The 26,273-nt window shown below is 53.0% G+C and overlaps 12 protein-coding genes and 1 non-coding gene across 13 annotated transcripts; 3 read left to right on the forward strand and 10 right to left on the reverse strand.

Moving 5' to 3' along the window:
• Positions 1-109: 109 nt before the first annotated feature.
• On the reverse strand, positions 110-2,056 carry pfa4 (putative palmitoyltransferase with autoacylation activity Pfa4). Its single transcript, XM_025693689.1, has 5 exons — positions 1,503-2,056; positions 1,191-1,362; positions 768-1,067; positions 617-695; positions 110-539 (listed from the first exon to the last, which is right to left on the reverse strand). The coding sequence occupies exons 1-5, from the start codon at positions 1,883-1,885 to the stop codon at positions 118-120; spliced, it is 1,356 nt and encodes a 451-aa protein (XP_025552369.1). The 5' UTR covers positions 1,886-2,056; the 3' UTR covers positions 110-117.
• Positions 2,057-2,181: 125 nt separating this feature from the next.
• BO97DRAFT_367450 (galactokinase galE) lies at positions 2,182-4,300 on the reverse strand. Its single transcript, XM_025692657.1, has 3 exons — positions 3,382-4,300; positions 2,448-3,329; positions 2,182-2,392 (listed from the first exon to the last, which is right to left on the reverse strand). The coding sequence occupies exons 1-3, from the start codon at positions 4,035-4,037 to the stop codon at positions 2,356-2,358; spliced, it is 1,575 nt and encodes a 524-aa protein (XP_025552370.1). The 5' UTR covers positions 4,038-4,300; the 3' UTR covers positions 2,182-2,355.
• A 242-nt stretch (positions 4,301-4,542) lies between these two features.
• On the reverse strand, positions 4,543-6,649 carry BO97DRAFT_405070 (putative chromosome segregation protein (Pcs1)). Its single transcript, XM_025695100.1, has 3 exons — positions 5,479-6,649; positions 4,983-5,423; positions 4,543-4,930 (listed from the first exon to the last, which is right to left on the reverse strand). Exons 1-3 carry the CDS (start codon positions 6,389-6,391, stop codon positions 4,707-4,709), a joined length of 1,578 nt encoding a protein of 525 aa, XP_025552371.1. The 5' UTR covers positions 6,392-6,649; the 3' UTR covers positions 4,543-4,706.
• Positions 6,650-8,482: 1,833 nt separating this feature from the next.
• Positions 8,483-9,080, reverse strand: BO97DRAFT_405071 (uncharacterized protein). The gene is made up of 2 exons (XM_025695101.1): positions 8,735-9,080; positions 8,483-8,641 (listed from the first exon to the last, which is right to left on the reverse strand). The coding sequence occupies exons 1-2, from the start codon at positions 8,910-8,912 to the stop codon at positions 8,580-8,582; spliced, it is 240 nt and encodes a 79-aa protein (XP_025552372.1). The 5' UTR covers positions 8,913-9,080; the 3' UTR covers positions 8,483-8,579.
• Positions 9,081-10,089: 1,009 nt separating this feature from the next.
• BO97DRAFT_405072 (class I SAM-dependent methyltransferase) lies at positions 10,090-12,445 on the forward strand. Its single transcript, XM_025695102.1, has 10 exons — positions 10,090-10,546; positions 10,625-10,659; positions 10,737-10,795; positions 10,976-11,022; positions 11,085-11,120; positions 11,228-11,346; positions 11,424-11,449; positions 11,539-11,569; positions 11,654-12,008; positions 12,083-12,445. The coding sequence occupies exons 1-10, from the start codon at positions 10,472-10,474 to the stop codon at positions 12,314-12,316; spliced, it is 1,017 nt and encodes a 338-aa protein (XP_025552373.1). The 5' UTR covers positions 10,090-10,471; the 3' UTR covers positions 12,317-12,445.
• A 242-nt stretch (positions 12,446-12,687) lies between these two features.
• Positions 12,688-12,761, reverse strand: BO97DRAFT_t122. Its single transcript has one exon. It is a non-coding gene; the product is annotated as a tRNA-Ile (tRNA).
• Positions 12,762-13,022: 261 nt separating this feature from the next.
• BO97DRAFT_477446 (uncharacterized protein) lies at positions 13,023-14,135 on the reverse strand (the record flags this gene model as incomplete). Its single annotated transcript, XM_025700550.1, has 3 exons — positions 13,965-14,135; positions 13,167-13,900; positions 13,023-13,062 (listed from the first exon to the last, which is right to left on the reverse strand). Exons 1-3 carry the CDS (start codon positions 14,121-14,123, stop codon positions 13,023-13,025), a joined length of 933 nt encoding a protein of 310 aa, XP_025552374.1. The 5' UTR covers positions 14,124-14,135.
• Positions 13,933-15,962, reverse strand: BO97DRAFT_45521 (F-box protein). Its single transcript, XM_025699136.1, has 2 exons — positions 15,259-15,962; positions 13,933-15,202 (listed from the first exon to the last, which is right to left on the reverse strand). The coding sequence occupies exons 1-2, from the start codon at positions 15,737-15,739 to the stop codon at positions 14,358-14,360; spliced, it is 1,326 nt and encodes a 441-aa protein (XP_025552375.1). The 5' UTR covers positions 15,740-15,962; the 3' UTR covers positions 13,933-14,357.
• Positions 15,963-16,793: 831 nt separating this feature from the next.
• On the reverse strand, positions 16,794-17,675 carry BO97DRAFT_343147 (uncharacterized protein; the record flags this gene model as incomplete). The annotated part of the gene is made up of 1 exon (XM_025691696.1): positions 16,794-17,675. A coding segment is annotated over one exon (882 nt), but the record flags the coding sequence as incomplete, so codon positions are not given.
• Positions 17,676-17,894: 219 nt separating this feature from the next.
• BO97DRAFT_405073 (N-acetylglucosamine-6-phosphate deacetylase) lies at positions 17,895-19,772 on the reverse strand. Its single transcript, XM_025695103.1, has 2 exons — positions 19,174-19,772; positions 17,895-19,088 (listed from the first exon to the last, which is right to left on the reverse strand). The coding sequence occupies exons 1-2, from the start codon at positions 19,543-19,545 to the stop codon at positions 18,162-18,164; spliced, it is 1,299 nt and encodes a 432-aa protein (XP_025552377.1). The 5' UTR covers positions 19,546-19,772; the 3' UTR covers positions 17,895-18,161.
• A 1,295-nt stretch (positions 19,773-21,067) lies between these two features.
• Positions 21,068-22,595, forward strand: fhpA (flavohemoprotein). The gene has a single exon (XM_025695104.1). The coding sequence runs from the start codon at positions 21,233-21,235 to the stop codon at positions 22,487-22,489; it is 1,257 nt and encodes a 418-aa protein (XP_025552378.1). The 5' UTR covers positions 21,068-21,232; the 3' UTR covers positions 22,490-22,595.
• Positions 22,596-23,146: 551 nt separating this feature from the next.
• Positions 23,147-24,144, forward strand: BO97DRAFT_389056 (RibD family protein; the record flags this gene model as incomplete). Its single annotated transcript, XM_025693690.1, has 2 exons — positions 23,147-23,725; positions 23,786-24,144. 2 exons carry the CDS (start codon positions 23,147-23,149, stop codon positions 24,104-24,106), a joined length of 900 nt encoding a protein of 299 aa, XP_025552379.1. The 3' UTR covers positions 24,107-24,144.
• Positions 24,145-24,247: 103 nt separating this feature from the next.
• On the reverse strand, positions 24,248-26,128 carry BO97DRAFT_450664 (fumarylacetoacetate hydrolase family protein; the record flags this gene model as incomplete). The annotated part of the gene is made up of 3 exons (XM_025698938.1): positions 25,288-26,128; positions 24,890-25,225; positions 24,248-24,786 (listed from the first exon to the last, which is right to left on the reverse strand). Exons 1-3 carry the CDS (start codon positions 25,637-25,639, stop codon positions 24,248-24,250), a joined length of 1,227 nt encoding a protein of 408 aa, XP_025552380.1. The 5' UTR covers positions 25,640-26,128.
• Positions 26,129-26,273: the final 145 nt, after the last annotated feature.

Genomic DNA, 26,273 nt, shown 5'->3' on the forward strand with positions numbered 1-26,273 from the left:
AACCTACCTCTCCTCTCATCCCACCTCCCAAATATACAATACATCTACATCTACATGGCACAGTACTTTCTCAACCATAAACGCACGCATATACACCTACATACACACTCCGAAACATCATGACCCTCCCCTTCTCCTCCCCCGCCGCTCCATCAAAACCGCCAACGGAATATCCTCCTCATCGTAGAACTCAACCTCCTCCTCCACGCCGAAGTCCCGCAGCCGCTCGCCCTCCGCATTCCGCCAGGCTTCCTCGCCGTCCGCGTCCTCCAGCGGCTCGCTACTACTGCTTCTGCTGCTGTGTTTAGAGCTATCGTGATCGCTGCCGCTGTCGCTGTTGCTACCGTTATCGTTACCGAGGTCCTGATCAAAGCGCTCATGGAACCGCTTGCGCCGCCGGACTTTTTGGTTCTGCAGTCGGGTGGAAAGGGTTTGGTTGGTCCCGGGACGTGATGCACTACTGCCACTGCCACCGGGGTAAGGGGTAGCTTTCCAGGGGATACGGTCCGGGTCGGGGGGCGGCCATGTGAGGGATGGGTCTGCAAGCTGTTAGAATTCTACCTACCCCAAAACCCGGAATAAAACCCCCGTTGGGGGGGCGGGAAGGGGAACATACCTTCAAACCCATTAACCTCGAACTCCAGCCCCGTTCTGCGATCTGGCGAGCTCGCGAGCGGCCAGAACCAGCTTAGGATCTACTCCCGGTTAGTTACCACTCCCCAGTACCGAACGAGACGTAAACAGAGTGAAAACGAAGGGATTCTTACGTTAGCACTCCCACCCATCCCAGCCCGAACATTCGCCCAAATCCCCACATCGTACGGAAACTCCTGCTTCCTGATGCGCACGCGCACGCCCCCGGGCCCCTGGAGATACCCGCCGAAGTGGCGGGCGCGGCGGAGCAGCGTGCGGTGGCGCTCAATCTCCCACTCCTCTATTGTTGTTGTGTTGAGCGCCATGGACCAGATGGTGCGGATTAGGAGGATGGAAAGCATGAAGAGTGTTAGGCTGTTGAGGGTGAATAGTATGAAGAGGTGCGCGAGTTGTGGCGCCGTGGGACCTAGATACTGTTTGTTTCCGTTTGGTTTCAGGTTAGGTTTGATCTGAGGCTGGTGTGTTGGTCTGGTTGGGATTGTATGTTTGGATGTTGGGATGGATGGGGTATTGGGGGGGATATTGGGGGTACAAACACTCGGCATCTTCCTCCGCGCCCAGATCATCGATGCCCGCTCGAAGAGCATGCTCTCCAGGTACCCCATCCCGGCGACTGCGTAGAACAAGAACCGCACGAAGTGCGGGAATGTGAAGTGCGAGACGCAGTTCGCTGTCCATGGGCAGTGGTGGTCCATTTTCGGAATGCATCTGTTTTAATTACATTAGTACGTACAGACTAACTGGGGGGGGGGGTAATTAAGGAAGGATGGAGCAGCTGAGGGCTTAACGACAAGTTATCACCGCATACGGACTAGTGATACTTGGTTGACGCAGGGGAAGATTCGAACCTTTGACAACTCCGGCAGTGATGCGCCCGCGGCGGCTTGTATGCTTCGCATTTACGACACCATCGGTGTTGTTGATTTGGACGGTTGCGTTGCTGGTTCCCCTGCTGCTGCTGCTGCTGCTGCTGCTGCTGCTGCTGCTGCTGCTGCTGCTCCTCACTCAACGACGCAGGCTTCCAGTCCCGTGGAATCTGGCCCGGGTCAACGGTGCAGGTCCGGTAGTAGCAGATCCAGATGCACACAGTCAGAAAATTCAGGCGCCAGAGTTCCGACGACCGTAGAGGCGCCGGCTGGAAATTGTGCAAGAAGTACTGCGAGCTATAGGCCAGAAAGCTGATTAGGGTGGCCACGGCCGGGGTGGCTAGCTTGGATAGCGAAAAGGGCATCCTGCTGGTGGCCCTGGGACCATGGTCTGAGTTTGGTGGGTTGTATGAAAGTTCAAGCTCTATGTGATGATGATCAGCGTATCATATTCCGTAGGGAGTTGTCGATAGACCAACAGGGCGGAGCGGTTATCGGCGATGTTTGCTGTGTTTGTTGTCAGGGGTTGTTTATCTTGTTTGCTCCGTTGATAGCCGGCGGGCGGGCGGACAATTACTCGTACTTATGGGATGTCTGGACGATCGTGCCTGAAATGACATCATCAGCAAAGCATGTCTGTTTGTCAAAGGTAGCAACCACCACGGAATCAGTGAAATATCACGATGTATACAACGTATCCCTCGCATCCGGTAGTGATGATGCAGACATCTTATAGGAAATAGGCAGATTATTGTCCAAAACCACATCAATTTTATGCCCGCATTGAGCTATATTACACCTCGCTAGATAGTACCACGCTACAAAAAATAATATCCTAAACCTTCACCTCAGCAATAGCCGCACCCGCCACCCTGTCATGAGTTAGCATCACACAGTCATCCGTCAGCAGAGAGCGGGGAGACATACAAGAACGATCCGTTCGACGGCTTACTGATGACCATCGCCTGAGCCAACTTCTCCTCGCTGATGTCGGGGAAATGCTTCAGGTAGTACTCCTCCTTCAGAGTCTTTGTCACGGCCGCGACCTTGGATTGAGGCAGCATGTGAACCGTGCAACCACCCCATCCAGCACCTGTGAGACGGCTGCCCAGAGTTCCAGCACGACGGGCAATGGCGCAGATGTCGTCCACCTCAGGAGCACTGCACTCGTATTGGTCTCGGCAAGAGGCTTGCGATTCGTTCAGCAGCTGACCTAGATACTGGATGCGTCTGTCGTCGAGCTCGTGGGCCTTGGCGAGACACGCCTTGAAGTCCAGCACCCGGCGAGCCTCGGTGAAACAGTGCAAGGCGCGCTGCCGCAGGAGAAAGCGTTCAGCTTGAACGGGGAATGCGGACAGGTACTTGGACTCCAACTCGGAAACCGGGATAGCCAGAAGACCGGCGATCTGCTCACGCGTGTATCCGGCCTCTTCCTTCAAAATCTCCATCGTGCTTTGGATCACGGAGTCGATCTGGTACTCCAACGGGTCGCCCAGGCGGCCCTCCTTGCGCATCAACTCATTGTGGAAGTTGCGGAGACTGTATCCAAGCGAGCTGTTATCCTTGGGCAGGGTCAGGCCGTGGCTAGCAGCCAGCACGACGGAGGCGAGAGTGCACTCGGCAACACGGAGGTTGTAGTGACGGGGAGCCGTTTCCGCTTTGTTAGAGGTGACGAAGCTCTGCGCCATAAGGAAGGTGATCTCCTCGGTCGCCTTGGGAATGGGGACGTGCTGAACCGAGAAGTTGGGGTAGAACTGGGTGTAAAGCAGGTATCCGCGACGGGAGAAGATCGAAGCCGCCTGATCCATACTGTCAAAAGTCAGAAACAGTCCTCCATCAAGACCAGATATACCAAACTTACCCTCCAGAGTAGACACCGACCGCCCGCTCGGAAACAACGGCCAGGTCGAGCAGATCCTGCTTGGATACATCGTGGTTGTTGGCCTTCATGACCGCCAGGGCACTGGCGCACACAAAGGCGGCACTGCTGGAAATGCCACCACCCGGGGGCACGTTTCCGTCCAGCAGAACCTCCATGCTCGCCGGGGTGAATGAGCCATCGGCATTCCGTTGACGCAGGAACTTCAGGGCGCCCAACAGTCCGGCCTTGAAGTAGTTGACCCAGTCATGCTTCTTGGGGTCGATCTCGATGTCTGTGTCGCGGGGCACGGTAAACTCGCGCGTGGGGAATTTCTCGGGGTTGACGTTGGAGATCTTGACCACAGTCTCCGAGCCAGTGGCAGGAGTCACCTTCACGGCGATGATCACGTCGACACTGACAGCAGTGGGGAGCACATCGTACAGGTTATAGTCGATGTGCTCACCAATAATGTTCACGCGACCGGGGCTGCGAGCGACAAAATCGGGGCGATGAGAGTAGAGGTTGGTGAATTTGGAGACCAGCGCATTGAAACGAGTCTGGTGTTCAGGGGCGACCGAGGTGGCTGAAGCATCATCGGTTGCGTAGACCTCCGCGATGGATTCGGTCTGGGGGACAAGTTCTTGCGGGGCAGCCATAGCGGGGTACACAAGGTGTTTAGAGATTGACCTGGGGGAGAGGCGGGAGAGGGAGGAAACAGAAAAAGGAGGGGAGGAAAGATGAGGACGGTAGGAGGAAGACTGAGTAAGATAAATACTTCCTTGTGAAGAGAAATGCCAGCTGGTTGGAAATTACTTTAGCGATGGCTATGACGGTTCCTGACCCATTTGACAATTTTGGCGACAGCTCTGATAGGAGGGGAAATTTGGCGAGGTCGAAGTTCGCGGGCACTCAAGGCAACTTGGAAGGACGGTACGACTACCAGGTAAAGACCCCTCCTGCCTGACCTCACCCCGAGGGGCACCCACGGAGTCCCGCAATCTCGCCGTGCCGTAGTCCCGGAGTGCCGTGTCCGCCTCAGGCCCCATGCCGAATCATACCATTAGATCACACTACTACAGGCTACAGTACCAAAAACTCACGCTAGTATAGTACTACAAAAAAGAACAGAGAGTTACACTGACACGCGTATTGGTATAAGATGCTGCTGCTGCTGCTCCACAAACATGGCACTTCGACAAGAACATATCCAACTTCGGACTCGGCGCTCCCCGATGACTCGGTCAGATCTTCGCCGAGGGTCGCGCTCAACACAGCCCCACATAGATTTCACAATACAATTATTATGCTCGGTAGCCTCCAGGGCCTTATTTGGCAGCAGTACTCCTACGCTTGGTCAGCACATCAATTACCCGGGTATAGAACTTGGATGCTTGTTGGCGGGCGAATGTGATATCCACGGTCAGGTATTCGGGGAGAATATCGATCAAATCTCGGTCGCGTTTATCGTCCAACAACGGAATATACTGGAACTCAGCTGACTCGTAGTTGGTGGATGATACATGAGGGACGACCAATTTGAAGTGAAGAGCTGTGGTCAAGTCAGCGCAAGGATAACGCAAGGATTGAACAAGTAAACTCACTCCCGTTGCTGCCTGTTTGGATACAGTCGTAGAGAGTATCTGCCGGACGCTTTTTGATATCACGTATGATCAGCCCGGTCAGATCACTGTAGAGATCTTCCTTCAATTGCGCAAACTGGGCCGCCTGCGCCGCTTCCGCGTTTGCTGCAGCCGTGGCGCGGTTTGCGCCTCCCTTGATCGCACTGCCCGGAACCTTCATATTGGCAGCCGCGTTCTCGAGGCTCGCGGCAGTGTTGCGGGCAGCCGAAAGTTTCGTCTGCAGTGCTTTGACCTCGTTCTGGGCAAAAGAGAGCTGGCTTTCAGTATCCTCGGCGTGAGTCTTAAGCTGAGCCACCTCCGCGTCCCGTTCCTGCAACTGTTTCTGAAGCTTCCGACTCTGCTGGCCCAGGGCTTTCTGAGCCTCTAATTCAGCCTTCAAGGCGGCAATCAAGTTGTTTGAGGCTGCAATGAGTCAGTTGCTTGTGAACTCGATCTGAGCATGTATCACCATACGCACCAGTGGTCATGGTTTCGCACTGCTTCCGTAGCTTCTCCATATTCGCATTCGCTTCGACAATTCCGATTTCTTTCAGAGTCCGGTAGCGACTCTCAAGAGTGTCGCATTTCTTCGTCAGCTCCCCGATCTTCCGTCGCAGCTCGGGCTCGTCACTGGTCCGTAATTTGGACGGAGAAGCCCGCACATCTCTCTGAGACTGCCTGCGCTTGGCTGGAGAAACCGAGCGCGAGCCAGCTCCCACTGGCGCTTCCTGAAGCACGGTCTCATCCACCTCTTCCGGTGCATCCTCTGGCAAGTTATTCTCAACCTCCGCCAGGGGGTTTTTATCCTTCGATCCCGCCTTCTCTCTCGTTCGCGGCTTCTCTGGTTGTACGTCGCGTCCGTCCGGCGATGGTTGGCGTCGCTTGCTCGAGGGGGTATATTCGAATTCGCCGTCTGCGATAACGGGCTTGTCGGCCGCCTTGCGCGCACGAGAACTGCCATTCTTGCCCGATTTCGAGGACTTGGTGCGCTTCGAAGGTTTGGGCGCGTCGGCCAGCTCATCATTCGACACCGGCGCAGACTCCACCGCATGCGATTCCGCTTCGCTCACAGCTTCCGCGGCCCGATTTTGCTCCTCCGGCTCGTCCTGCGGCACCGCCTGCACCGAGTTCCTGGTACCCTTTGGCCGACCCCTTTTCCCGCTCTTCTTCCCAGAGCCCTCGGGCTCCGGTGCCCTGTTGTTCGACTCCCCTCTCACCTGTGGTGACGGCTGCATTTCGGTGGACTTCGACCGCGGCCTGCCCCTGGCCTTTTTCGTCGGGCGGGCGCCGTCGCGTCGTTCCTGGGGTGCGCCATCGGCCTGGATCATGCTCTCGTCTTCTGAGCCGGCGTGGCTCGACAGAGCCGCTGCTGCGGCCTTTCGCTTCGGCATTGATAAATTAGATATATAGTTGGCACAAAATAGGCAGAATGCGAGATCCGAATGATACGTGCTGCGCTCGTCTGGACGCGACTTTCGGGTACACAAAAGCTCGGCGGACAAACACTAAACTATCGCGACGGCGGCTGTGGGGTTGCGAGCGTTTCTACTACTTGTTTGGTCAGCAACTAGTCGGTTTCCAGCCCTACCACTGAGAAACCGCAACGTATCGATTGCACCACAAACTTTGGCTTTACCAGATAAGAATAGTGCCGCAATGCGTCACGAGTACTCATCTATGACACTTGGGAGCAGCTGCAGCGCGTCGGGGCGGGAGAACGTTGTGACGGTCTGACCGTTGTTTGCACTGTTTGATACACCGCATGGCATATCTGTCAAGCAATCATGAAATGATTGTTCTTGATTGTTTGACTTATTCCCAGAGTTACTTGGACTCATATATACAATTATCCTCTTGCATGCATGACAATGATGCCAGATCAAGAATGCCAAACTGAAAGCCTAGTATGATGTGTCGTTCCAATGATGCTATATATCTCGGAGTATGTTTTCGCTGTGCTGCGCAACTCACGCAATCTTCTCGTGGACAAAACCAGCACACATCCTTGGCGAAGTCTCAGAATACAATATTCCTCTACACAAAATCACACAATGTAGGCCACCAAGAGTGTCTTACTTAGGGCCAATCCCCACTCCTGTCAACCACATGGCCCGGTACAATGCTCTGGCTGAGTATGAACCCAACTCCTCAAACAACAGCCTTTACCTCAGAAAATCCCATTTCCCTACAGCTGCATCATCACCGTCATCATTTTCTACTCATAGTATTCCATACCTTCCCCAACGACTACCCACAGTCCCATCCAAACCCACCAAGTCAAAAACTCTATCCCAGTGCTGACGCGAACAACCCGCCGCCCTCAACGGAAATCGAATCCTGGTTGCCAGCCTGGAGGGAATCTATTACTACTCATAGTAGTTAGTCTAGCTTGGACCTCCACGCGTGCCGGCCTCGCTTCTTGGCCCAGCCGTTATGGCTCTCCCCCTATGTGGTAGGTGTAACCGAGGCCCAGTTGGGACTAGCTGGCTGCGGGGCCTAAAAGTTAAGTATAAGGGAATCCGATATGCTGCGTAATAATATTGGTACTTAAGGCTTTTCTGTGGTGATCTCCGGTGCGTGGTTGGACTGGCCTTTTTGGAGGGTAAGTGTTTGGTGGGCTGTATACAGTACGTTGTATGTATTGGGCGATGTCCTTGTTTGGTCTGCTATGGTCTGGTTTATGGGTGAGATGGAGGAGCATGCGATAAACTTATCAAAGTGAAGGATGGTGAAGTTCAGTAGAGGTTGACGGTACTTATGTTGTCTATGGTGCTCAAGTCGGTCGAAGGGAACCTTAATCAACGTACGGATGATCAAACAATCCTAGGAGACTGGATATGGAAGTCTGCTTGGTATAAGACCAGCAGATAAGTATGGCCAGTCTTGGCTATGATGAGGAAATAGAAGAGGGAAAAAGGTGAACGACAAAGTACTGCAGTAGAACGTGCGGTCCGGGTCACTGAGTGTCTTCCTAGGATGAATCCCAGCTCGTTTGGGCAGTGCCCATGCAGGTCTAGCCGTGCTTGTTGACCAGCTTCCTGCCAGATGCTCTGATCGATCATGCCGGCTCCTGCGAGTGCTGTGTGCTGCTTTAATTTTCGCAAATCATAGGCCCCGGCGTAGGTTCTTTACATTTCTAAGCACTTAGCCAGTAGGCCACATCGTGCTTGGCAGTGATCAAGCTGGAGGCAGGGCTGGTGTGCTGTTTGTACGGAGTATCATATTTATGATCGAAAGCCATAGAAGATGCCGGGCAACGCAAGTCCAACTCACCTTGAAGAAATAATTAGCGGGGAAGGGAAGGGTGGAGGAGGAAAGAAAAGGCCCACTGCCGGCGCCCGGCAGGGGCGGCCGGGATGTCCTTTGGACCTTTTGCACAGTTGCACTCTTTGTACAAGAAGACGGAAATCACACCACAGCCAAGAATGCGGTTACAAAAGACAGACGCTGGCTACAGTCAAAGCGCACAGCGGAGAGGCAGAATCCGATTGATCCATGCAAAGACGCCCTGCAGTGAGTGAGTTGTGAGGTTATATCTGGCGAATCCAATGCCGGGACTGTTGGCTCGAATGCATCCTTTTAACGAGCTACTGTCAAGACACTAAGCCGACAGACATGTCTTGAATACCAATGAAAGGAGGGTCCGTTTCTCCACAGTCCACAGTCCACACCGGTTCTTAGCTGGACCGGACATGGATGGGCTCTTGGATTTCATGGCATGCTGACAACGACAGTGACACATGGCGGCGGGTTAGACTTTGGAGCCTGGGCTGCTTCCGCATACCCTAAAGCTGTGGTGCTGCTGGTGGCGGCTGTCACTTTCCAATCGCTCCCGGGCTTTCGATTGTCGAGTATTTGCAGTGGTTGGATGTGGGAGCCAGTGAGAACCGGGATAAAGTACGGAGTACGCATTGTACGTAACACCGCCTAAGGGCTTGTTGATCGAATTGCAATGCGATGGATGGATCTCATCGGAAATTCAAAAGGGCGGCTTTCCATGTCGGCATGTCTGCTCGAGTCCACACTGCATCAGCGGGGGACTTACCCCATCGAGACTTCATCCTTCAGCTTGGCAGCGTGGGCTTGTGAGCATACTGCCTGCATTTGTGTATCTAGGGTCGATCGTCTCTCTTACTGAAGTGTAAAACAGTGGAGAGAGAGAGAGCAGGAGAGGTCAACTCATTGCTTGGGGTCTCGAGATCCTCGCAATAGACTTTCCGTAGATAAGTTGAAGGTTGCCATGGCCATGACCGTTGAAATGAATACTAAGTCATCAGCAGTCGCATTGTAGCTTTATCCGCCCGTCCCCAACAGGCCCGCGCGCACTTGCAGGTGCTGTCCAACCCTCGCTCGAACCTAGACTTACTTTCTGGATGGTTGACACACTCCTGCACGTTTGCATAGTCCGAGACTTAAAGCCCAGAGAGATTCAGTCCGACTTACCTACGTACGTAGTAACCCAAAGATAATTTAAAGACTGCGATCCATCCGTTGGCGATAGTGCGGCCCCGACCTAATCGCATCCCCCAAGCGACCACCAGCTTGACTTGGGCTTGTCGGGCGCTACGAGACTAGGGAAGAGCTCAGTGTACGATAGAGCCAACGACGAGAAAGAGTGGTGGGCGAATAGCCGGGGTCTAAACGGTTATCCCGCATGAAAAGGTCGATTGCCCAGCGTCCACGTCGGACGGGAAGAGGCCCGGTCGCTCTTGTCAAGGTTCTTCAGTCTTTACTTACTAAGGTTTGGCTGCAATCTGCATCCCTGCATGCATGCATTGCAGTCAGTTTTTCCTCCTAACTTCCTATCCTCCTCGGCCCCGTCTGCGCGCATCACTGGTTAATTACTTGAACCGGTCCGACTGTGAGACCTTTTTTTTCTTTTTTCTTTTTTTTGTTTTTTGTTTTTGATCTTGCTTAGCGCACCTATGATTATTGCAATTATATTTCTTTATTAAAATGATCATTATTGCATTGGCTTCTTCGTTCTGGGATCTCTTGTCTGTGTGTGTCTTATGACCTGCTCCTATCCGAGTCTTCTTTCTCAACAGCTGGCTTCAATATATATCGGAGTTCCTACTACTCCGGAAATTGATTTTCATCCTTGTTTTTGTTGCTCATAATCTCGCTATTTCTCTCTCGCTACATATGACCTGTTAGTTACTATTTTATGCTTAACTAATTTAGGAATTCCATCGCCCCCCTTTTTTGTTCTGGAAATTTACTACATTCTCTCTTCCACCTCCGTCGCATTCCTTGACATTGGGAAGATTCTCTCGCTAGCGGGGAAATTCGAATCCAGCACTGCAGCTGCAGCATTACCAGTGGTGGTGTTCACTTTTGGCCACCGCTCAAGCCATCATTTGTCATTTATCCCAGATTTGAATTCTCGTCTAACCCGCCACCACGACCATACAACTTATCATATCTCACCTCCTCTTCCTCTTCCTCTCCCCTTCTCCCCTCTCTCCAACATGTGCGCCGACCGCACCCCCGACCAAGATCCCGAACCATCGCCTCACCAAGACCCCAGCATCATTGAACCTGATGTCAGTGACAAACCAAATCGCAAACCTCAACCACACTTGATCCTGGCTCGGCTAACCCGCGGCGATTTAAATCCCCAGGACTTCGATGACAACGACTCCACTTATCCCGACTCGTAAGTTACTGCTCGCGGTTCTGACGTCCGCCGTTCCGCCGGTTCGCGACTGATCATCTTTAATCAATTCGATTCAGGCTGGACGATGCCAGCTATACTTCCAGCCTCGCCTCGAGTGCGATGAACTATGCGTATGCGATCTCCGAGTTTCTAAAAATTGCTTGTCTGCGTGTTGCTTCTAGTTCCGAGCTAATAGATTCCAAAGCTATGAGGTATTCTAGAATTCCGTCCCCGTTGCCTCCCCCGCGCTCCCCCCATTGCCACTTCTCGTCGCCCTCTCGCCCGCTCCGTCCCTAACCCGATTTTTTCGCCTTCTAGAACGGTCGCAGATATCACTCCTACCACGAGGGTGAATATTTATTAGTACGCGATAACCCAATCAGCTTCCTCGACGCAAAATACCATACTGATGTCGGCGCCCGCAGCCCAACGACGAACAAGAGCAAGATCGAATGGACCTGGTTAGTAAACAAACACCCAGTCACGTATACAGCATCGACGATGGACCGGCAGGAAATACGCGGGATTATAAGCTACAGATATTAACGGGGCGAGATGCGTGGAACAGAGCCATCATATCTACCGCATGCTACTGAAAGGAGAATTGCACCGTGCGCCAGTCAAGAATCCCGCTCGCGTCTTGGATATCGGCACCGGCACGGGGATCTGGGCAATAGACTTTGCGGAGTAAGTTTCCTTCAGTGGGCGGCAATTCGCGGCTTTGGGTTTGGGGACTATGGCTAATCTGCGTTCGTACCGGTCAGTGAACATCATGAATCAGAAGTGATCGGTAAATATGGTCTCGCCTTCCGGGGAGAATCCCCCAATGGGGAGGACAATCTGACTGACCAAACGGTGCCCACCCCCGGGCTCTTCCAGGCAATGATCTCAGTCCTATCCAACCGTCATGGTAGATACTTTCCCAAGATCCCCCAACCCTGCTTGAATTTTGAGGAATCGAGGATTGACCACCGCGGTGTCTTATGTACGGCAGGATTCCGCCGAACTGCCGCTTCGAGATCGACGACTTCGAACAACCGTGGTCGTACAGCAAACCCTTCGACTACATCCACGGCCGCGAACTGGAGGGGTGCATCCGCGACGTCGACCGACTGATGGCCCAGGCCTACGCGAACCTCAAGCCACGCGGATACTTCGAGATCGCATCGATGGAGGTTAACACCTACTCGGACGACGGCACGCATCACAAGGCCACGACCCTGCTAGAAGGCATTAAGTTCATGCACGACTCGGCGCGGAAATACGGCAAGGATATGCAGAGCGTGCACGGATGGAAGGAGAAGATGGAGAAAGCGGGCTTCGTGAACGTGCGGGAGGATATCTATAAGGTACCGCAGCGTCTCTCCCAGTATTTCCACCATTATGTCTATCGCGCTTTGGCTGATCCGGTACCCACAAACAGCTCCCGCAAGGCCCCTGGGCGAAAGACCCGAAGATGAAGGACCTGGGCAAATTCCACCAGGTCAACATGCTGGAGGCCATGGGGCCGTACTGCTATGCGCTGTTCACGCGGGTGATGGGCTGGCAGCGGCCCGAGATCGAGGTCTTCGTCGCTGGCATCAAGAACGAGCTCCGCGACCCCGGTATCCACCTCTATACCAAGGTCCATATAGTGTATGGGCAGAAGCCGGAATGACATATGTATGATGTTGATGATGGTGATGATGGGGTGATTGAATGGGCTACGCATAGCCCGATGATGATTTGGGTGTGGATGCGTTCCGCTTCCTGTGACGACTTAGCTACCGCTATTAATGAGAATGATGATATGATATCTTATCAGTTGGTGTGTTGGTAAGGTGGCGTAGTCGGTAAGCTCGGAGAGGTTTGTTCCGAGGTTCTTTGGGGGCTTTGGTCGGGTGGAAGGTCAGGCAATATAGACATCATAAAGTATAAGTATAGATTAGATCTACATTGTTTATCAACTGTTGTTCAACTTAACTCGGCCAACAAGAAAAAAACACCAAGAAAAAAAAGGACTCTATGAAGCACAAAGAAAAAAGAAGCTGGTCCCAGAGGGGCTCGAACCCTCGACTTTAACGTTATTAGCGTTACGCTCTAACCAACTGAGCTATGGGACCCAGTTGATGTTTATGTCTCAATCTAAGGTTTTCTATACCAGATATAGTAAATGGCATGAAGTAGGCCTTAGGATCCCCGGGATATCGATCTCTACATGGTCATTCGCGGGACCCTCTACTACCCAAGCAATTGTATACTTGGCGCGAAGAGCATAATTCGATAGTAGTTACGTTGTTACCAATGAAGCAATCAAGCGTACTAGCGGGGGATACTGTATGTACTATATCTCTTTTTGTATAGTCGTCTTTATACTGACACTCTCACAGATGGCCAGCACTCTGGTGAACGGTACCTGAGTGTCTATCCCAACAACACAGCACCACCCCCCCCCCCCCCAGCCCTCCATAGTTATATACTATATACAGCCCATCCAAGCACTAAATCTCCCTAGAAAAAGAACTTACAACCTGGCCCCCGCAGCCGCAAAATTCGACCCCCCAACCCCCCCAATAGCCCCAACAATAGCATCCACACTCTCCAGAATCCAAACATTCCCCTCCTCACTAGCCAACCACTCCGCCGCCGCCCTCCCCCCAACGCTCTCATTATCCCCCACCCAACTCCCATCCTCAACCGCCTTCCTCAGCCCAAAAACATGCGACATAACCTGCGGCCCGACACCCGTCTGCGCCCGCAAGCACGCTACCGCCACCAGAGACGTCAACACCCTCCCCACCTGCTGCCCGGGGGCGCGCTCCACGTCCACGGGATCAGACAGTATCGCCCCGTAGTTCGCGTTCAGGATGTGCACGGGCAGGTCCGGGTGCGCGGCGGCCAGCCTGTTGTAGAGCTTGGATTCGAAGGGCCGGTAGACCGAGTCCCAGAGGGCGCGGCCGCGGGTTTTGATGGTCTCGATGTTGGCGGGTGTTGGTTCGCGTGTGGGTGTTGTCGTGAGGTGGGTGGTTATACTGTCTGGAAGGCTGGCGCGGAAGGCGTTCAGGCTGTTTATTGTGCGCGGGATGCCGTTGAAGCTTATGCATTTTAGACTGACTTCGCGGATTAGTTCGGCGGTTGCGAGGGCGGAATTTGGGGTTTGTGAAGGGGCGGTGGTGGTGGTGGTGGTGGTGGTGGTGGTGGTGGCTAGGTCGTAGAGGATTGTTAGGGATTCGGGTGAGTTCATTGTTATTGTTGTTGCTGCCTTTTTTTGTCGGGTTAGTTTGGAGATCAGACAATGGGATTGGGATTGGGATGGTGAGGCTTACGGATAGTGCCACCCATGAGGGCTGCGAAAGTCCATTCGCTTGCGCGCTTTGCTGGATTTTCGCGTACACGGCCTTCATGTCGCGAGGGGCTGGGACCGTGTTGGGTCGCGCCGCTGGGGCGTTGATCAGCGCCTTTAGGGAGTTGGATAATCGCGACATGATGCTTCTGTTTGTCGCCAGCAGCCAAAAAGCGTGACTTGATTGATGCTCTGAGGAAGAAGATAGGCGGAGAACCTTGTCTTATCTAGTGCCTCGGCTCCCAGATGTGGTCGCCGAGGCCGGATGACGCGGCTGTGGGTCCGCCCTGGAAGTGACGATTACTTTCGTTCCATCTACAGCCCCGCTGTCTGTTGATGATATTAATTTGTCCCTCCGCGTACACATCAACGCAAGTCAATAATCGAAGCCATTGTCGTATCGCAGGTTGTATACGCAACAGTGGCAGTCGAAGCCGAAATACTCTTCGTCCAGGCTGGACTGAATTTTCTCGTACTCTAGCTGTACGCCAACCAACCGAAAGGCATCTACAACTGACATACCACCCTCAATTGTAGTATTCCAGATCTTGGCCATGCTAAATTTCGCCGACTGGATTTTGATGCGCTTCAGACTCGATAGCTCTCCGGATGTCATCCAAGAATAGACCATAGACAGGGTTCTCACGTCCGGCGCGCTGTACTCTCTATACTCCCGAAGAACCAAGCTCTGAATACTCCCAGGGAGAAGACATCCCCCGGAATGTCGCACACCCGCTTGTGCATCTGTGTCACTGCCTCTAAGCACTTTCGAATCAATAGTGAGCTGCTGTAGACACGGGAAGTCGCGAAAATCCAGCGGCGGGTGATGGCCGCCAATTCCATAGAAGTCCAGATCAAGACTGAGCAGCGAATCGGCTTGGGTACGGATGGCATTGAGATATTCTTGCCGCTCTCCGGGCCAGAATTCAGGAGGGCTCGTGGCCGGGACTCCTTTCCAAGTCAAATGCTTCAAAGCCCTGGGTGGACTCAACATTTCGCGCATGCCACCCGCCGACACATCGCAGCAGAGCAGAGTGAGGCTCTCCAGCGGTGTTGAGCGCGGCTCATACCACAAGTCAGGATTCAAGCCTCCAACGAGAGCCCCAAGCAGGGTGAGGTCCCGTAGACGAGGATGAATCATGACGGAGCTCCGGATATCGAAACTCCACAAGTCCGTCCGTGTGTCAGGATGATAGGGCACATCATCCATAATCATCTGACCTAGTTGGAGTCATCAGCTCGTCGGTCCACGAAGCAGGGGAAAAGGGTCCGCAGACATGATTCGAGAGAAGGCAGGACGTCCGAGTATGGCTCACCAGCTTGCTCAAACAGTTGGTACCATTTGTTTGCTATAGCGTCGAATCTTTCGATGTTGCCGATATCTGGGTCGTCGTAACTGCGAGGCGCATCGTAGAGAAGTCCCTTGACAGTCAGTCTCCTCAAGTTGACCAGACGGCGCAGTGTTGGCACCAGATCCTCCACCAGGAGCGGGTAGTACTCCTGCTGATTCGGAACGTTCACATAATGGTAATGGATCAGAAGCTCGCGAATATACTGCGCACGGGCAGGACGAGCATCTAGAGCACGAATGAGAGGTTCATCATCGTGGTTTCGTAGATAAACTGATCGGCAGAGGATAGGGTCCACTAGGGACTCGAGGTGCCGACAGACGCGCGCAAGACTTGCAAGCGACGCTCGTGAAGAGAGCTGGCCAATGATGGCCTGCAGGATTTCTGCCGGCAGTTGAAGCAGTTGCATTTGTTGTGATGAGATGGATGCTGGATGGAAAAAAGAAGTGATAAATCGGCATCGGCGCAGCTGGACTATTTATGACCCTCGAATTTTGGGGGCGGCGGGCCAGGCGGGGTCGGGCCATTTGCACAGACTTTTTGCTGTCGATCATCACAGCCTTGTGAAGCCTCGCTAGTCTATACTCAAGTGAAGTCTTCAGGGATAGTAAAAGAGGGGACTTGTATGGCTGGTTGTGGAATTCTATGAAACTGAGTTCGTCAAGGCGACCTTCGGAAGCCTTGCTGCCTTAGGCACAAGTCCTTTGCATACAACGGACAGGGCAAGCACTCTGCAATGGGATGACTCCCTGGATAGGCTTGATTTTCCGTATCCCTTGACTAGCTGAGATATCACAAGGTGAGAAAAAGGCTCGTATACAACGTCTTTTGATGATATTGAGAACCTGGTTGAACAGGGCAACTAGTACGATCTTTGGTAGTGAACAACGTCTTCTGTCTCCCAATTCTTACTATAACCCTTCCTTATCTCTTGTGGTGATCATCCAGATGTCAGACCTTTGGCAAAGGCTACAGTACCACTCATTGAATGGATAAGGATTTGAGACATAATTTAATACACTGACACCGCACAGCAAACCTTTTAATGGCGCCGTTACGGAGGATACACCTTTCTGCGTCTTGATTCAGGCTTTTCGAGCCACCACAGGAGGGCTAAGCCATTAAACCTTGTCTTTGGTCCCGAACTGCCTGAGGATCAGGCATCAATGGTGGCACGAACCCCCGGTCCAGGTGATTGATACTGCACATATCGCTAGGAATGTCTTCGCCTTGCTTTTTTTTTTTTCTCTTCTTCCTCACGGAAGGACAAGATTGCGAAGCCGACAAAGTCGATAAAGCCAGCCGCGAAAATAATATAAGCCCAAGCGCAATAATAGTTAAGAATACATGATCATGATCCTGTATCTGGCTACACTGTGTAGACATAGTTGGCCATCCCTCCTGCCGGACTGTGCTAATCATTTTAGTGGGTGTGCCATCGATAGAGAGCGAGTGAAAGCGGCTCAGTTTATGGTATAATGATCTCTCATTTCCTGCGTGATGGAGTGGGCATCAGAGGCATATTCGCTCTTGATCCAGGCTTCGAAATCCCAATCGATCCAATTACGGAAATCGTAAGCCATATCTAGATCCCACCTTAGAAGAGGGGAGATATATTGACTCCAGGAAAGGGTAGGCTTAGTGGTGCCGAACCTGCGACCAAAATGAGCCCCATCAAAGTCTAGAAATACAATCTTTCGTTGCGGGTAGCGGGCAGGGTCAAGTAACATAACATTTCTGGGCGTCAGTTCATAGAGAATGATGTTGTGTTGATAGGCCTGGCGACTCTCGAATTCGATCACCGATTTGATGATCTGTTGGCGACAGGGTAAAGCAAAATCTTCAGGAATGGCCTGCTGCATAAATATCCCAGGGATATATTCCATCACAATCAGTCGGACAATGCGCACGGTTGACTCGGATACTGGAATCTCGAGCGAGAAAGACCCGTAGAATTCAGGGATAAGGCTTCCTTGGAGGTGGGAAAACGAGGTATATGCATGCACCTCGTGAGTATAGTGTCTGTCCATACAGAGAAACGGATTGAGATACCCCTCATCGTCGTCAAAGTAAAGAGGGTCATAGACTTTGACCACCACCGTCCTCTTCTTGTTCTCTACAGCATCCCGTTCTTGCACCTCTGCGACGAAGACTTGCGAATTATGGCAATCGCCCACTTTGATAGGGTCGATTATCTCGAGGTCAGCAGTTTGTGACCCAGGCTCTCCCAGTAGTATATGATTTTTCAGACATCTTTCCAGGGGTGCAAGTCGAGATCGCTCTTCTCTTCCGGCAAGACCATTACGACAGCAACCTATTGCCACTGGCGTTGGCGCAGGGGCGATGGCAACAGATCCCGACGGGTTCAGATTTACCTGGTGGTGGTCACCGCGGCAGCAGATTGTCAAGACGCTATCTTAGCCGCGCAATGTTTATGCCTTAGGGTATTGCTGGTGCAAGAGCATTGATCTCTCAAGCTAGGTCTACGAAAGTCAAATGAGATCGTTCTATCACGTTGCCCTGGCTGCGGGCTAGAACAATTGAAGGCCTAGACAAACATGGTGCTTTTCTAGTGTTTCACTCAAACTCCATCTCGGCATGCAGCAGCAGAATACTATATACCATTTATTCATTGTTCTAGAAGAATTGATACGTGGCTCCAAGAAACCGCTGCAGCATCTCCAGTCTAGCGCTCTAGTGGCCATTCATGGAGTGCTACACCCGCAGATCTGATCTGATCGTTTATCACCACTCTATCCTCACACGCTCAAGAAAGAGAGAGAAAAGAAAAAGCAAAGCCATTCCAAGCAAACTCAAATGGATAGCCGTCTTCAGGCCTTCGAAGGAGCAACAGCAGAATCCTGGGCAGTGTCAAAGACCTTCACGCCCCTCTTCCAGACTTGGCGGATAACCAAGGTCGGACCGGAGAAGGGATCTTCTTCATCATCTAGGACAATCAGATCCGCGTCCGCGCCCTTGCTCAGCGAGCCCTTGACTCCCTCTAAGCCCAGGAGACGGGCCGGGGTGGCCGTCGCGGCGTTCAGGGCCTCTGCGGTCGAGGCCCCCGACCACCTACGGAAGTTATTGACACACTCAATCAGCGTGGCCGAGCTGCCGGCGATCTTATCCGAACCCTCGAGGGTCAGTCGTGCACCGACTTTAACGATGCGGTCCCCGTTGGTCCAGTCATAAACTCCGTCGGGAAGCCCGCATAGTCTCATGGCGTCAGTCACTAGGACCAGACCGGCTGGGTGGGCATTGTAGGCAATGCGAATGGACGTCGGGTGCAGGTGGATGCCGTCGGCGATCACGCCGTAGTATGGACGGGGGCGATCATTCTGGCCGAACAACCCGAAAATACCGGGGCTGCGATGATAGAAAGGGCGCATGGCGTTGAACAGGTGCGTGACCATGGTCGCACCCCGCTGAGTGGCCGCTAGGGCTTGCTCGTAGGATGCGTCCGAATGGCCGATGGAATAAATGATGTCTTTGGAGGTCAGGGACGGGATTTGGTCCAGCATATTGCCGACTTCAGGCGCAGCAGTGATCATCCTGACTGTCTGAGCTGGCCCCGTTAGATTGTCCGAGCCGTAGCACTCGACGATGTCTTCTAGGCTCTGGGCTGCGCGGAGTACTTCGGTTTTGTGTATGCCGTTGCGGCCGGGACTGATGAACGGGCCTTCCACATGGGCGCCTAAAGACTCTGCGCCATCTTCGGGCTGGCTGTCACTTCCTGAGGGACCTAATGAGGGTAGAACCTAGAAGAGTGATGTTAATGATTAACCTGATCCTTTGTGGGACAGACAACGAAGAGTGGCAATCTGCCTTTTGGTATAGACATACTTTCCAGTAGACCTCTGGCGTGGAGCTCACCACGGTAGGCAGATAAGAAGTAACCCCCATCCGGGCAAGGCCCTTGTTCACCATCCGTAGACCCTTATCATATTCTTCTGTGGTAGCCTGAGGCACGGAGAAATCGAAGCCCTGGGCGCCGTTGAGCTGCACGTCGATAAGGCCCGGGGCGACGATGCGCCCACCCAGATCGATGATTTCATCCGGGGAAAGATGGAAGTCATAGAACGCTTCTTGGTCTTTGAGGATCTTCCCTGACAGTGAATCAATCCAAACGTCTTCTTTGACTAATTCAGCGCCTTTCACAATCCGGCAATTGGTGAATTTAGTAATTCGAGGCGAGGATGTGGTTTTGCCCGGCATTTTGAAGAGGAAGGTGAGGCGGGACGGTTCGGAAGTATATAGTGGTAGGCCGCAGCAGGCAAGGGGACCCGAGTACTAGTAGTTTATTCAGGTCTTGCGGCAGAGAGAGAAAGAAAAAGCGAAAGAAAACAGCAGGACGAGGTACATGGTAAATAGTTGGGAAGAGTTACACTGCGAAGAGAGGCGAGATTGGCCAAGGATACCCAAGCAGGATGGTGACATCCCAGACAATGGCTTTAGAGAGGCGGCCGTGGGCGTGGAGGGGCGACAGGCACTCCCGAAACGTAAAAGAACATCTTCCCCGGGGTTAACCTGTGGAGGTGACGTCCATTCACACGGTTCCATAGTAGGTGACATCGACCGAATAGAGTTGTCCCATTGGTACTCCGTACAAAGCCATCATTTCGCCATGGAGAGTTCAAGGGCAGCTGATGTGTCGATGACCGGCTTTCGCATGACTCCGAGACACGACGTGAAGCATTCCAAGTGCATCATGAGGTATTCTCCAGGCTGAATCACTGACATGCATGCCTACTCGTACGTCCCTTGGAAATGAGGTCATTGTATGAGAGAAGAAAAGATGATGAATCAGTGAATGCTACAGTGTCAGTCACCCGCATTGAGTTAAGCTCCGTAATAGGCTAATGTCACCGTCACTTTCAACCTGGAGGGCGAAAGGAACAGCATAAGGCCACGTGACAAATAATGGTAGTCAGCTGGGTTCACAGCACAATTCTTTTGTGTCGGACTTATGAACGCTGAGTCATTATGCATCCCGGTCGGCATTCAGCATAGACACGCCGTCTTCCGCAGTGTCCGCAATTGCCGTACAGTACAGTACGGGCATGCTGGCTAAGTGTCTAGATCTTCTTGTCGTCGACCTCTCCGGGATTTGCCAGTGCCTCGCAACAAGGTCTTCTTCCAAATTTTAATAAGTCAAGTCATCGCGCGATGACAAATTGTACCCATGGTTCATGGTCAGTTGGACTCCATACCGTAGACCATACTCTAATCATCCCGCGGCCGAGACTCGGGCTTCGTCACCCTCTCCTAAAGTCTCCTAAATGTTCCGGTCGGCCACTGTGCCGGTGGGCTGATCCTTTCGTATAATAATTAATTCCCTTGAGACTGTTGGCTGGTCGTCCCATCTGCTGGCTGACAATTTCGTGTTGATTTTCGCGCTATCATCTTCTCTCAATACTGTACAATCCATTGAGGAAAATGGTCAAAGTATTAAGATCAATCGCGACGGGCAACGACAGGAGAGATCAATATATGGACTAGAGGACTAAAGACTGCAGGACGTACATTCAGGGGTCAATCCAAACAATCCAATCCTCTGGTCGACATCAGGGCCGAGAATGGACCGTTCGGCTTAACATTGTCGGAGACATGATTCGATTTTGGGCGTCTCGCAGTAGTTCTTCCCCAGCTTCTCCGCGGAGATGTCAGTTTTCTCCCTTCCGGCCATCCAAAAACGCCCGGCTAACGGCGAGAGAAAGAAAAAAAGTTCGTCCGCCACATCATGCATATCCACTTTGACTTCATGGGGCAATGGGCTGCCCATTGGAATATAAATACACACCTGGACTCGGAGAACGAGACTCATATTTGCATCCCATTCCTCAGACTTACTTGCCTGCATCAACATCGCATTTAATCTCTTCATTCCAGACACATTCACACAATGGGCCTCACACAAGAGCAGATTGCTATCATCAAGGCCACTGTGCCTGTCTTGCAGATTCACGGCAAGACCATCACGACGGTCTTCTACAAGAACATGCTGACTGCGCACCCTGAGCTCAACAACGTTTTCAACACTGCCAACCAGGTCAATGGCCACCAGCCTGCCGCTCTCGCCGGCGCTCTCTTCGCCTATGCCTCCAACATCGACAACCTGGGTGCCCTGAGCCCCGCTGTCGAGCTGATCTGCCACAAGCACGCCTCCCTCTATATCCGACCCGAACACTACAAGATCGTCGGCAAGTACCTCCTCGAAGCCATGGGCGAAGTCCTCGGAGACGCCCTGACCCCCGAGATCCTCGACGCCTGGGGTGCCGCCTACTGGCAATTGGCCGATATTATGATCAACCGCGAAGCGGACTTATACAAAGAGGCGGATGGATGGACCGATTTCCGCGACTTCCGTATCGCCAAGAAGGTGCCCGAGTCCTCTGAGATCACTTCGTTCTACCTCGAACCGGTCGATGGCAAGCCTCTGCCTTCGTTCCGTCCCGGACAGTATATCTCCGTGGAGATCTTCGTGCCTGAGCTCGAATATGCCCAAAGCCGCCAGTACTCGCTCAGTGACAAGCCCGTGCCCGAATATTACCGCATCAGTGTCAAGAAGGAGCCTGGTCTCGCCCCGACCGATCCCTCCGCCAAGCGCCACCCCGGTTATGTCTCCAACATTCTGCACGATTTCAAGAAGGAAGGCGACGTTGTCCGTGTCTCCCACCCCTTCGGTGACTTCTTCCTCTCCGACGAGGAGAAGCAGAGCAGCAGCCCCATCGTCCTCCTGGCTGCCGGTGTCGGTCTGACCCCGCTCACCTCGATCCTCAACACCCTCCTCGACGGCCCCGAGGCCCAGACCCAGCGCAAGATCACCTACGTGCACGGCGCCCGCACCTCTGCTGCCCGCGCCTTCCGTCCCCAGATCAAGGAGCTGGCTTCCAAGGTTCCTAACCTCCACGCTATCTTCTTCACCAGCCACCCTGGCGCCGAGGAGAAGCAGGGAGACGATTACGATGTCGCCGGACGCTTGGACGTCGGCAAGCTGGACAACCAGAAGGATCTGTATCTGGATGATGCCACCACCCAGTACTACATCTGCGGTCCCACTTCTTTCATGCTGGACGTGAAGCAGAAGCTGACCGCCGAGGGCGTCGCTGCTGATCGCATCAAGATGGAGCTGTTCGGTACCGGTGGCATCCCCGCTTAGAGGACGGTTTTTCTTTTCTGCATTTAGATCATATCTCTCCGATATTTACGGACTACGATCGCATTTGCTCTTAGTTCTTAGATAGCATTATTAGCCTAGATACTCCTCTCATGATTTTTATTGAATAATAAGATTTTCGACATTCAGATTGAGTACTTCAATGGTATAGAAGAATTAACCTCCTGTAACGTCGTTATGCGTGGATGTGGCAATATCAGTGCCTACTACAACAGCCTTGAGATCATACAAGGGCAGAGATCTCTGTCAATCGTAGGGCGCTAGTTGACTTTTGTAGACCTTGGCTCCAACAGGGGCATTCTCGTATCAAGACCAGCTCGATCAACCCAAGGTTTTAACCCATGCGTCGCCTCAGCGGACATTCCCAGAGAGGACACAATAACTTATAAATCAGTACTCAGAAGAATCGTCAACGTGAAACCCATAGCGATTCCATCAGCACCCGGCGCGAAATCTCGATGACGCCGGGTGAGGGGTAAATCTCAAGGCGGGGTAAAGATCAAGAATTCCTGCCTCACCGCCTGAGGCCAACAAAATAGCATAACCTTCCCCGCAAACCACGGCAATATCTCCAACAACCCAAAAATACCACATTCTCCTCTTTGATCAACCCAACCACCCTCAATCGAAGAACTCACAATGAACCCCCCACGCGACTCCCTCACCTTCCCGGAGACAGACCGCGCCTTCCTCCAACCTCACCTCCCCCCGTTACCAGCAGCAGCAGCAGCACCACCACCACCAGCAACCGCCACTACCCACCAAAATGGACCCCCCCACGATACCACAACCCGATTACCATTCACAACCCTAACCTTCGCAACCTCCCTCGACTCCTCCCTCGCCCTCAGTCCAGGAACGCGCACCGTCCTCTCAGGCCCACAATCCAAAGCAATGACGCACTACCTCCGCTCGCGCCACGACGCAATCCTCATCGGCGTCGGCACGGCGGTCGCCGACGACCCAGCCCTAAACTGCCGGTTGGCGGGCGTGGGCGGCTTCGGTGGTGAAGGATTGGCTGGCCAGCCGCGCCCGATCATCGTTGACCCCGCCGCGCGCTGGCGGTTCCGCGATGACGCGAAGATCTTTCGGATGGTGCGGGAGGGGCGTGGTCGCGCGCCCTGGGTGCTTGTTGCGCGGGGAGTTGTTCCGGATCCTGGGCTGAGGGGGGTGTTGGAGGGAGTTGGGGGGCGGTATATTTATTTGCCTGCTAGGGGGGTGGAGGGGGGTTTTGGGGATCAGGGGCAGGGGCACGGGCTGGAGAGGGGCGAAGTGGAGGTTAAGGGAAGTGGGAGGTGGGAGTTTGATTGGGGGGAAGTGCTTGAGTATCTCTGTCAGGTGGAAGGGCTGCGCAGTGTTATGATTGAGGGTGGGGGCTCGATTATCAACTCGTTATTGGAGCCTAGGTTTCAACACCTGATCGACTCGGTGATTGTTACGATTGCGCCGACATGGTTGGGGAGGGGTGGGGTGGTGGTTTCGCCTAGACGCAGAGTTGAGGGTGGGGTCGTTGTGCCTGCGTCGAGGTTGACTGCTGTCAAGTGGTATCCGTTTGGGGAGGATGTGGTGCTTTGTGGGAGGATCAAGGTCGATGTGTGAAGAGGGAGTAGGGTAGGGGTCGTGCTGTTGAAGCGGGTATGAGGATATTCATGCGGTGCTACACTGTCTCTGTATAGATTTCACTTTCTTTGGCTTGTATAATAAATACATACTACTCCGGCTGGAGCAGTTCGTATGGCTCTACAGATCTTTCGCAGGCAGCACCTGCCCACTACACTCGCCGAACCCTACACCCTCACCCGCCAAAGCCGACATAGTCACCACATCCCCGTCGACCAGGTACACTCGCTCACCGTTACCGGCTAACGAAGCCTTCACCTTCCCTCCCTGCGTCACCTCCAAGAGACAGCCATAGGACCCCTCAGTGGACCCACTAACCGTGCCTGTTCCCAAGATCTCGCCGGTATGCAAGTTGCATCCAGTACTCGTCAGATGCGTGCACATCTGTCGAAGACTCCAGTACAGCTCCTTCGCATTCGTCTCTCCTAACACCGTCTTTCCTCCCGAGGTCTCCAGTTCGACCTTCAGCTGGATATCATAGTTGAAAGCACCCCAGTCCTGTAGATACGGCGGGATGGAAGAGCTCTGCGGCTCAGGCTCCTCTGCCCGGAACGAATTCAGAGCCTCAAGTGTGACGATCCAGGGCGAGATTGTCGTTGCGAAGTTCTTTCCGTTCAAGGGGCCTAGCGGGATCATTTCTAGGCTCTGGATGTCGCGTGCTATATCCAGATATTAGCCGAGGAAAAGCGGGAGCAGGAGAATGCCAGAGAAAGACACAAGCTGCTGATTGACTAAGAAGGGGAGGCTTGGGTTAACACTTACCGCTCCAGTCATTCAACAGCACCAGTCCGAAGATATGTGCGTCTGCATCCTTGGCATTAAGCCCCTGACCTAACGGCAGAGGAGCTCCAATTACGACCCCAAGCTCGAGCTCGTAGTCTAGAGCCCGTGTGGGCGCATAAATGACTTCCTTGTGGCTTGTTAAAGTCCGGTCGACAAAGTGGCCTCGCGGCCTGTGTACCGGAGTGCCCGAGACTACGATTGTGCTGGCACGTCCGTTGTAAGCAATAGGAGTGTGGTAAAAGCTCGGCGGCAGGCTCTCATGGCCGAGAATCGCTCGACCGGCGTTGATATTGTGCTGCTTGCTGCAACAGAAATCTGTACCATCGATCGTCAGCTAGCGATGTAGGGGGCGGCAGCCCGAGTGTGGGTTTACTTACCGGTGTAAGCTGGAATGGAGACAGGAAGATGCATCTGGACTTCGCTGATATCCGCAGTGCTTCCTGCCGGTAGATTCTCTACGCCATTCTGTAGCGCAAGTTGTAGGGCTTCGCGGACTTGGGTATGCAGCGTCTTGGGAAGAGCGGCGAAGTCATTCAAGGTTGTTGATTTAAATATGCCAGATGGGAGTCCGGTGACTGAGTTAAACACCCCGTTTTCTTGGAGACTATCCAGAAAGACAACGGTGTTGTTAAGCCGAGTTGCGCATTGCGGGCCAATTCGAGTCGTAGACGAGGCGACGCCGTATGGGAGGTTCTTGATTGAGAAATGGTGACTGTAATCGGAGGTCATTTTGAGTCAACTAGTCTGCAATGGTCTGTGATGATCGTTTTGTAGAGATGTGCATCGTGAGTGTGTGACCGTGATATATCTAGAAGCTATCGCAAGCTTCACAGTTTATGTCCACATCCCGAATTTGCCCTCCACATGTCGCCCGACATCAGGCTGAGGAATCCCCATCGTTCTGCGAAGTCACGAATGACGAAAACAAACTTATCATCCTTAGAAAACCGACGAGTTATTTTAGCACAATCATGCTCAAAGAAAGCAGAGTAGCTGCCACTTTATAGCCGTGACTGCATCGGCCTAACTGGGAGCATGGTTTGGCTTGTATCTTTTTGACTATGAGCGGAATGAATGGAACATTCCTGTCTATCTGTGGCACTTAGCACATTTCGGAGCCCAGAACTATCGAAGACATGACAGTTCCATCCACCAATGTCAAGGGTTATAGCAAGGCGATGGCATACTCCAATCGTAGCGATTATTAACAGCTTGACGAAGTGCGGAGTAAGACGCCAGGGTAAAACACGCGGTGGGGAAGATGCACAGTCCATGTCTAACTCCGCAAACTCCGATGCAACTGCAGGACCCGCTGAGCGCACGTGCCCGCAACTGCACGCAGCCCGGCAAACAGCGCAAACAC

The sequence above is a fragment of the Aspergillus homomorphus genome (assembly GCF_003184865.1).
Source record: "Aspergillus homomorphus CBS 101889 unplaced genomic scaffold BO97scaffold_14, whole genome shotgun sequence".
In the NCBI taxonomy this organism is placed as follows: domain Eukaryota; kingdom Fungi; phylum Ascomycota; class Eurotiomycetes; order Eurotiales; family Aspergillaceae; genus Aspergillus; species Aspergillus homomorphus.

What these genes read in the sequence shown, in the direction of transcription:
- pfa4 (XM_025693689.1), bottom strand. Translation starts at nt 1,885, where the DNA reads ATGCCCTTTTCGCTATCCAAGCTAGCCACCCCGGCCGTGGCCACCCTA. An exon ending in GGATGGGTGGGAGTGCTAAC is followed by an intron (nt 696 to 767) that starts GTAAGAATCCCT and finishes AACCGGGAGTAG; the next exon opens with ATCCTAAGCTGGTTCTGGCC. An exon ending in CGAGGTTAATGGGTTTGAAG is followed by an intron (nt 540 to 616) that starts GTATGTTCCCCT and finishes AACAGCTTGCAG; the next exon opens with ACCCATCCCTCACATGGCCG.
- BO97DRAFT_367450 (XM_025692657.1), bottom strand. Translation starts at nt 4,037, where the DNA reads ATGGCTGCCCCGCAAGAACTTGTCCCCCAGACCGAATCCATCGCGGAG. An exon ending in GTCGGTGTCTACTCTGGAGG is followed by an intron (nt 3,330 to 3,381) that starts GTAAGTTTGGTA and finishes GACTTTTGACAG; the next exon opens with TATGGATCAGGCGGCTTCGA. An exon ending in CCGTCGAACGGATCGTTCTT is followed by an intron (nt 2,393 to 2,447) that starts GTATGTCTCCCC and finishes AACTCATGACAG; the next exon opens with GGTGGCGGGTGCGGCTATTG.
- BO97DRAFT_405070 (XM_025695100.1), bottom strand. Translation starts at nt 6,391, where the DNA reads ATGCCGAAGCGAAAGGCCGCAGCAGCGGCTCTGTCGAGCCACGCCGGC. An exon ending in GTGCGAAACCATGACCACTG is followed by an intron (nt 5,424 to 5,478) that starts GTGCGTATGGTG and finishes GACTCATTGCAG; the next exon opens with CCTCAAACAACTTGATTGCC. An exon ending in CCAAACAGGCAGCAACGGGA is followed by an intron (nt 4,931 to 4,982) that starts GTGAGTTTACTT and finishes ACTTGACCACAG; the next exon opens with CTCTTCACTTCAAATTGGTC.
- BO97DRAFT_405071 (XM_025695101.1), bottom strand. Translation starts at nt 8,912, where the DNA reads ATGCGTACTCCGTACTTTATCCCGGTTCTCACTGGCTCCCACATCCAA. An exon ending in TAACCCGCCGCCATGTGTCA is followed by an intron (nt 8,642 to 8,734) that starts CTGTCGTTGTCA and finishes GGAGAAACGGAC; the next exon opens with CCTCCTTTCATTGGTATTCA.
- BO97DRAFT_405072 (XM_025695102.1), top strand. Translation starts at nt 10,472, where the DNA reads ATGTGCGCCGACCGCACCCCCGACCAAGATCCCGAACCATCGCCTCAC. An exon ending in TGGGCAATAGACTTTGCGGA is followed by an intron (nt 11,347 to 11,423) that starts GTAAGTTTCCTT and finishes CGTACCGGTCAG; the next exon opens with TGAACATCATGAATCAGAAG. An exon ending in TCATGAATCAGAAGTGATCG is followed by an intron (nt 11,450 to 11,538) that starts GTAAATATGGTC and finishes GGGCTCTTCCAG; the next exon opens with GCAATGATCTCAGTCCTATC.
- BO97DRAFT_45521 (XM_025699136.1), bottom strand. Translation starts at nt 15,739, where the DNA reads ATGCAACTGCTTCAACTGCCGGCAGAAATCCTGCAGGCCATCATTGGC. An exon ending in CCTGCCTTCTCTCGAATCAT is followed by an intron (nt 15,203 to 15,258) that starts GTCTGCGGACCC and finishes GACTCCAACTAG; the next exon opens with GTCAGATGATTATGGATGAT.
- BO97DRAFT_405073 (XM_025695103.1), bottom strand. Translation starts at nt 19,545, where the DNA reads ATGCCGGGCAAAACCACATCCTCGCCTCGAATTACTAAATTCACCAAT. An exon ending in CGCCAGAGGTCTACTGGAAA is followed by an intron (nt 19,089 to 19,173) that starts GTATGTCTATAC and finishes TCACTCTTCTAG; the next exon opens with GTTCTACCCTCATTAGGTCC.
- fhpA (XM_025695104.1), top strand. Translation starts at nt 21,233, where the DNA reads ATGGGCCTCACACAAGAGCAGATTGCTATCATCAAGGCCACTGTGCCT.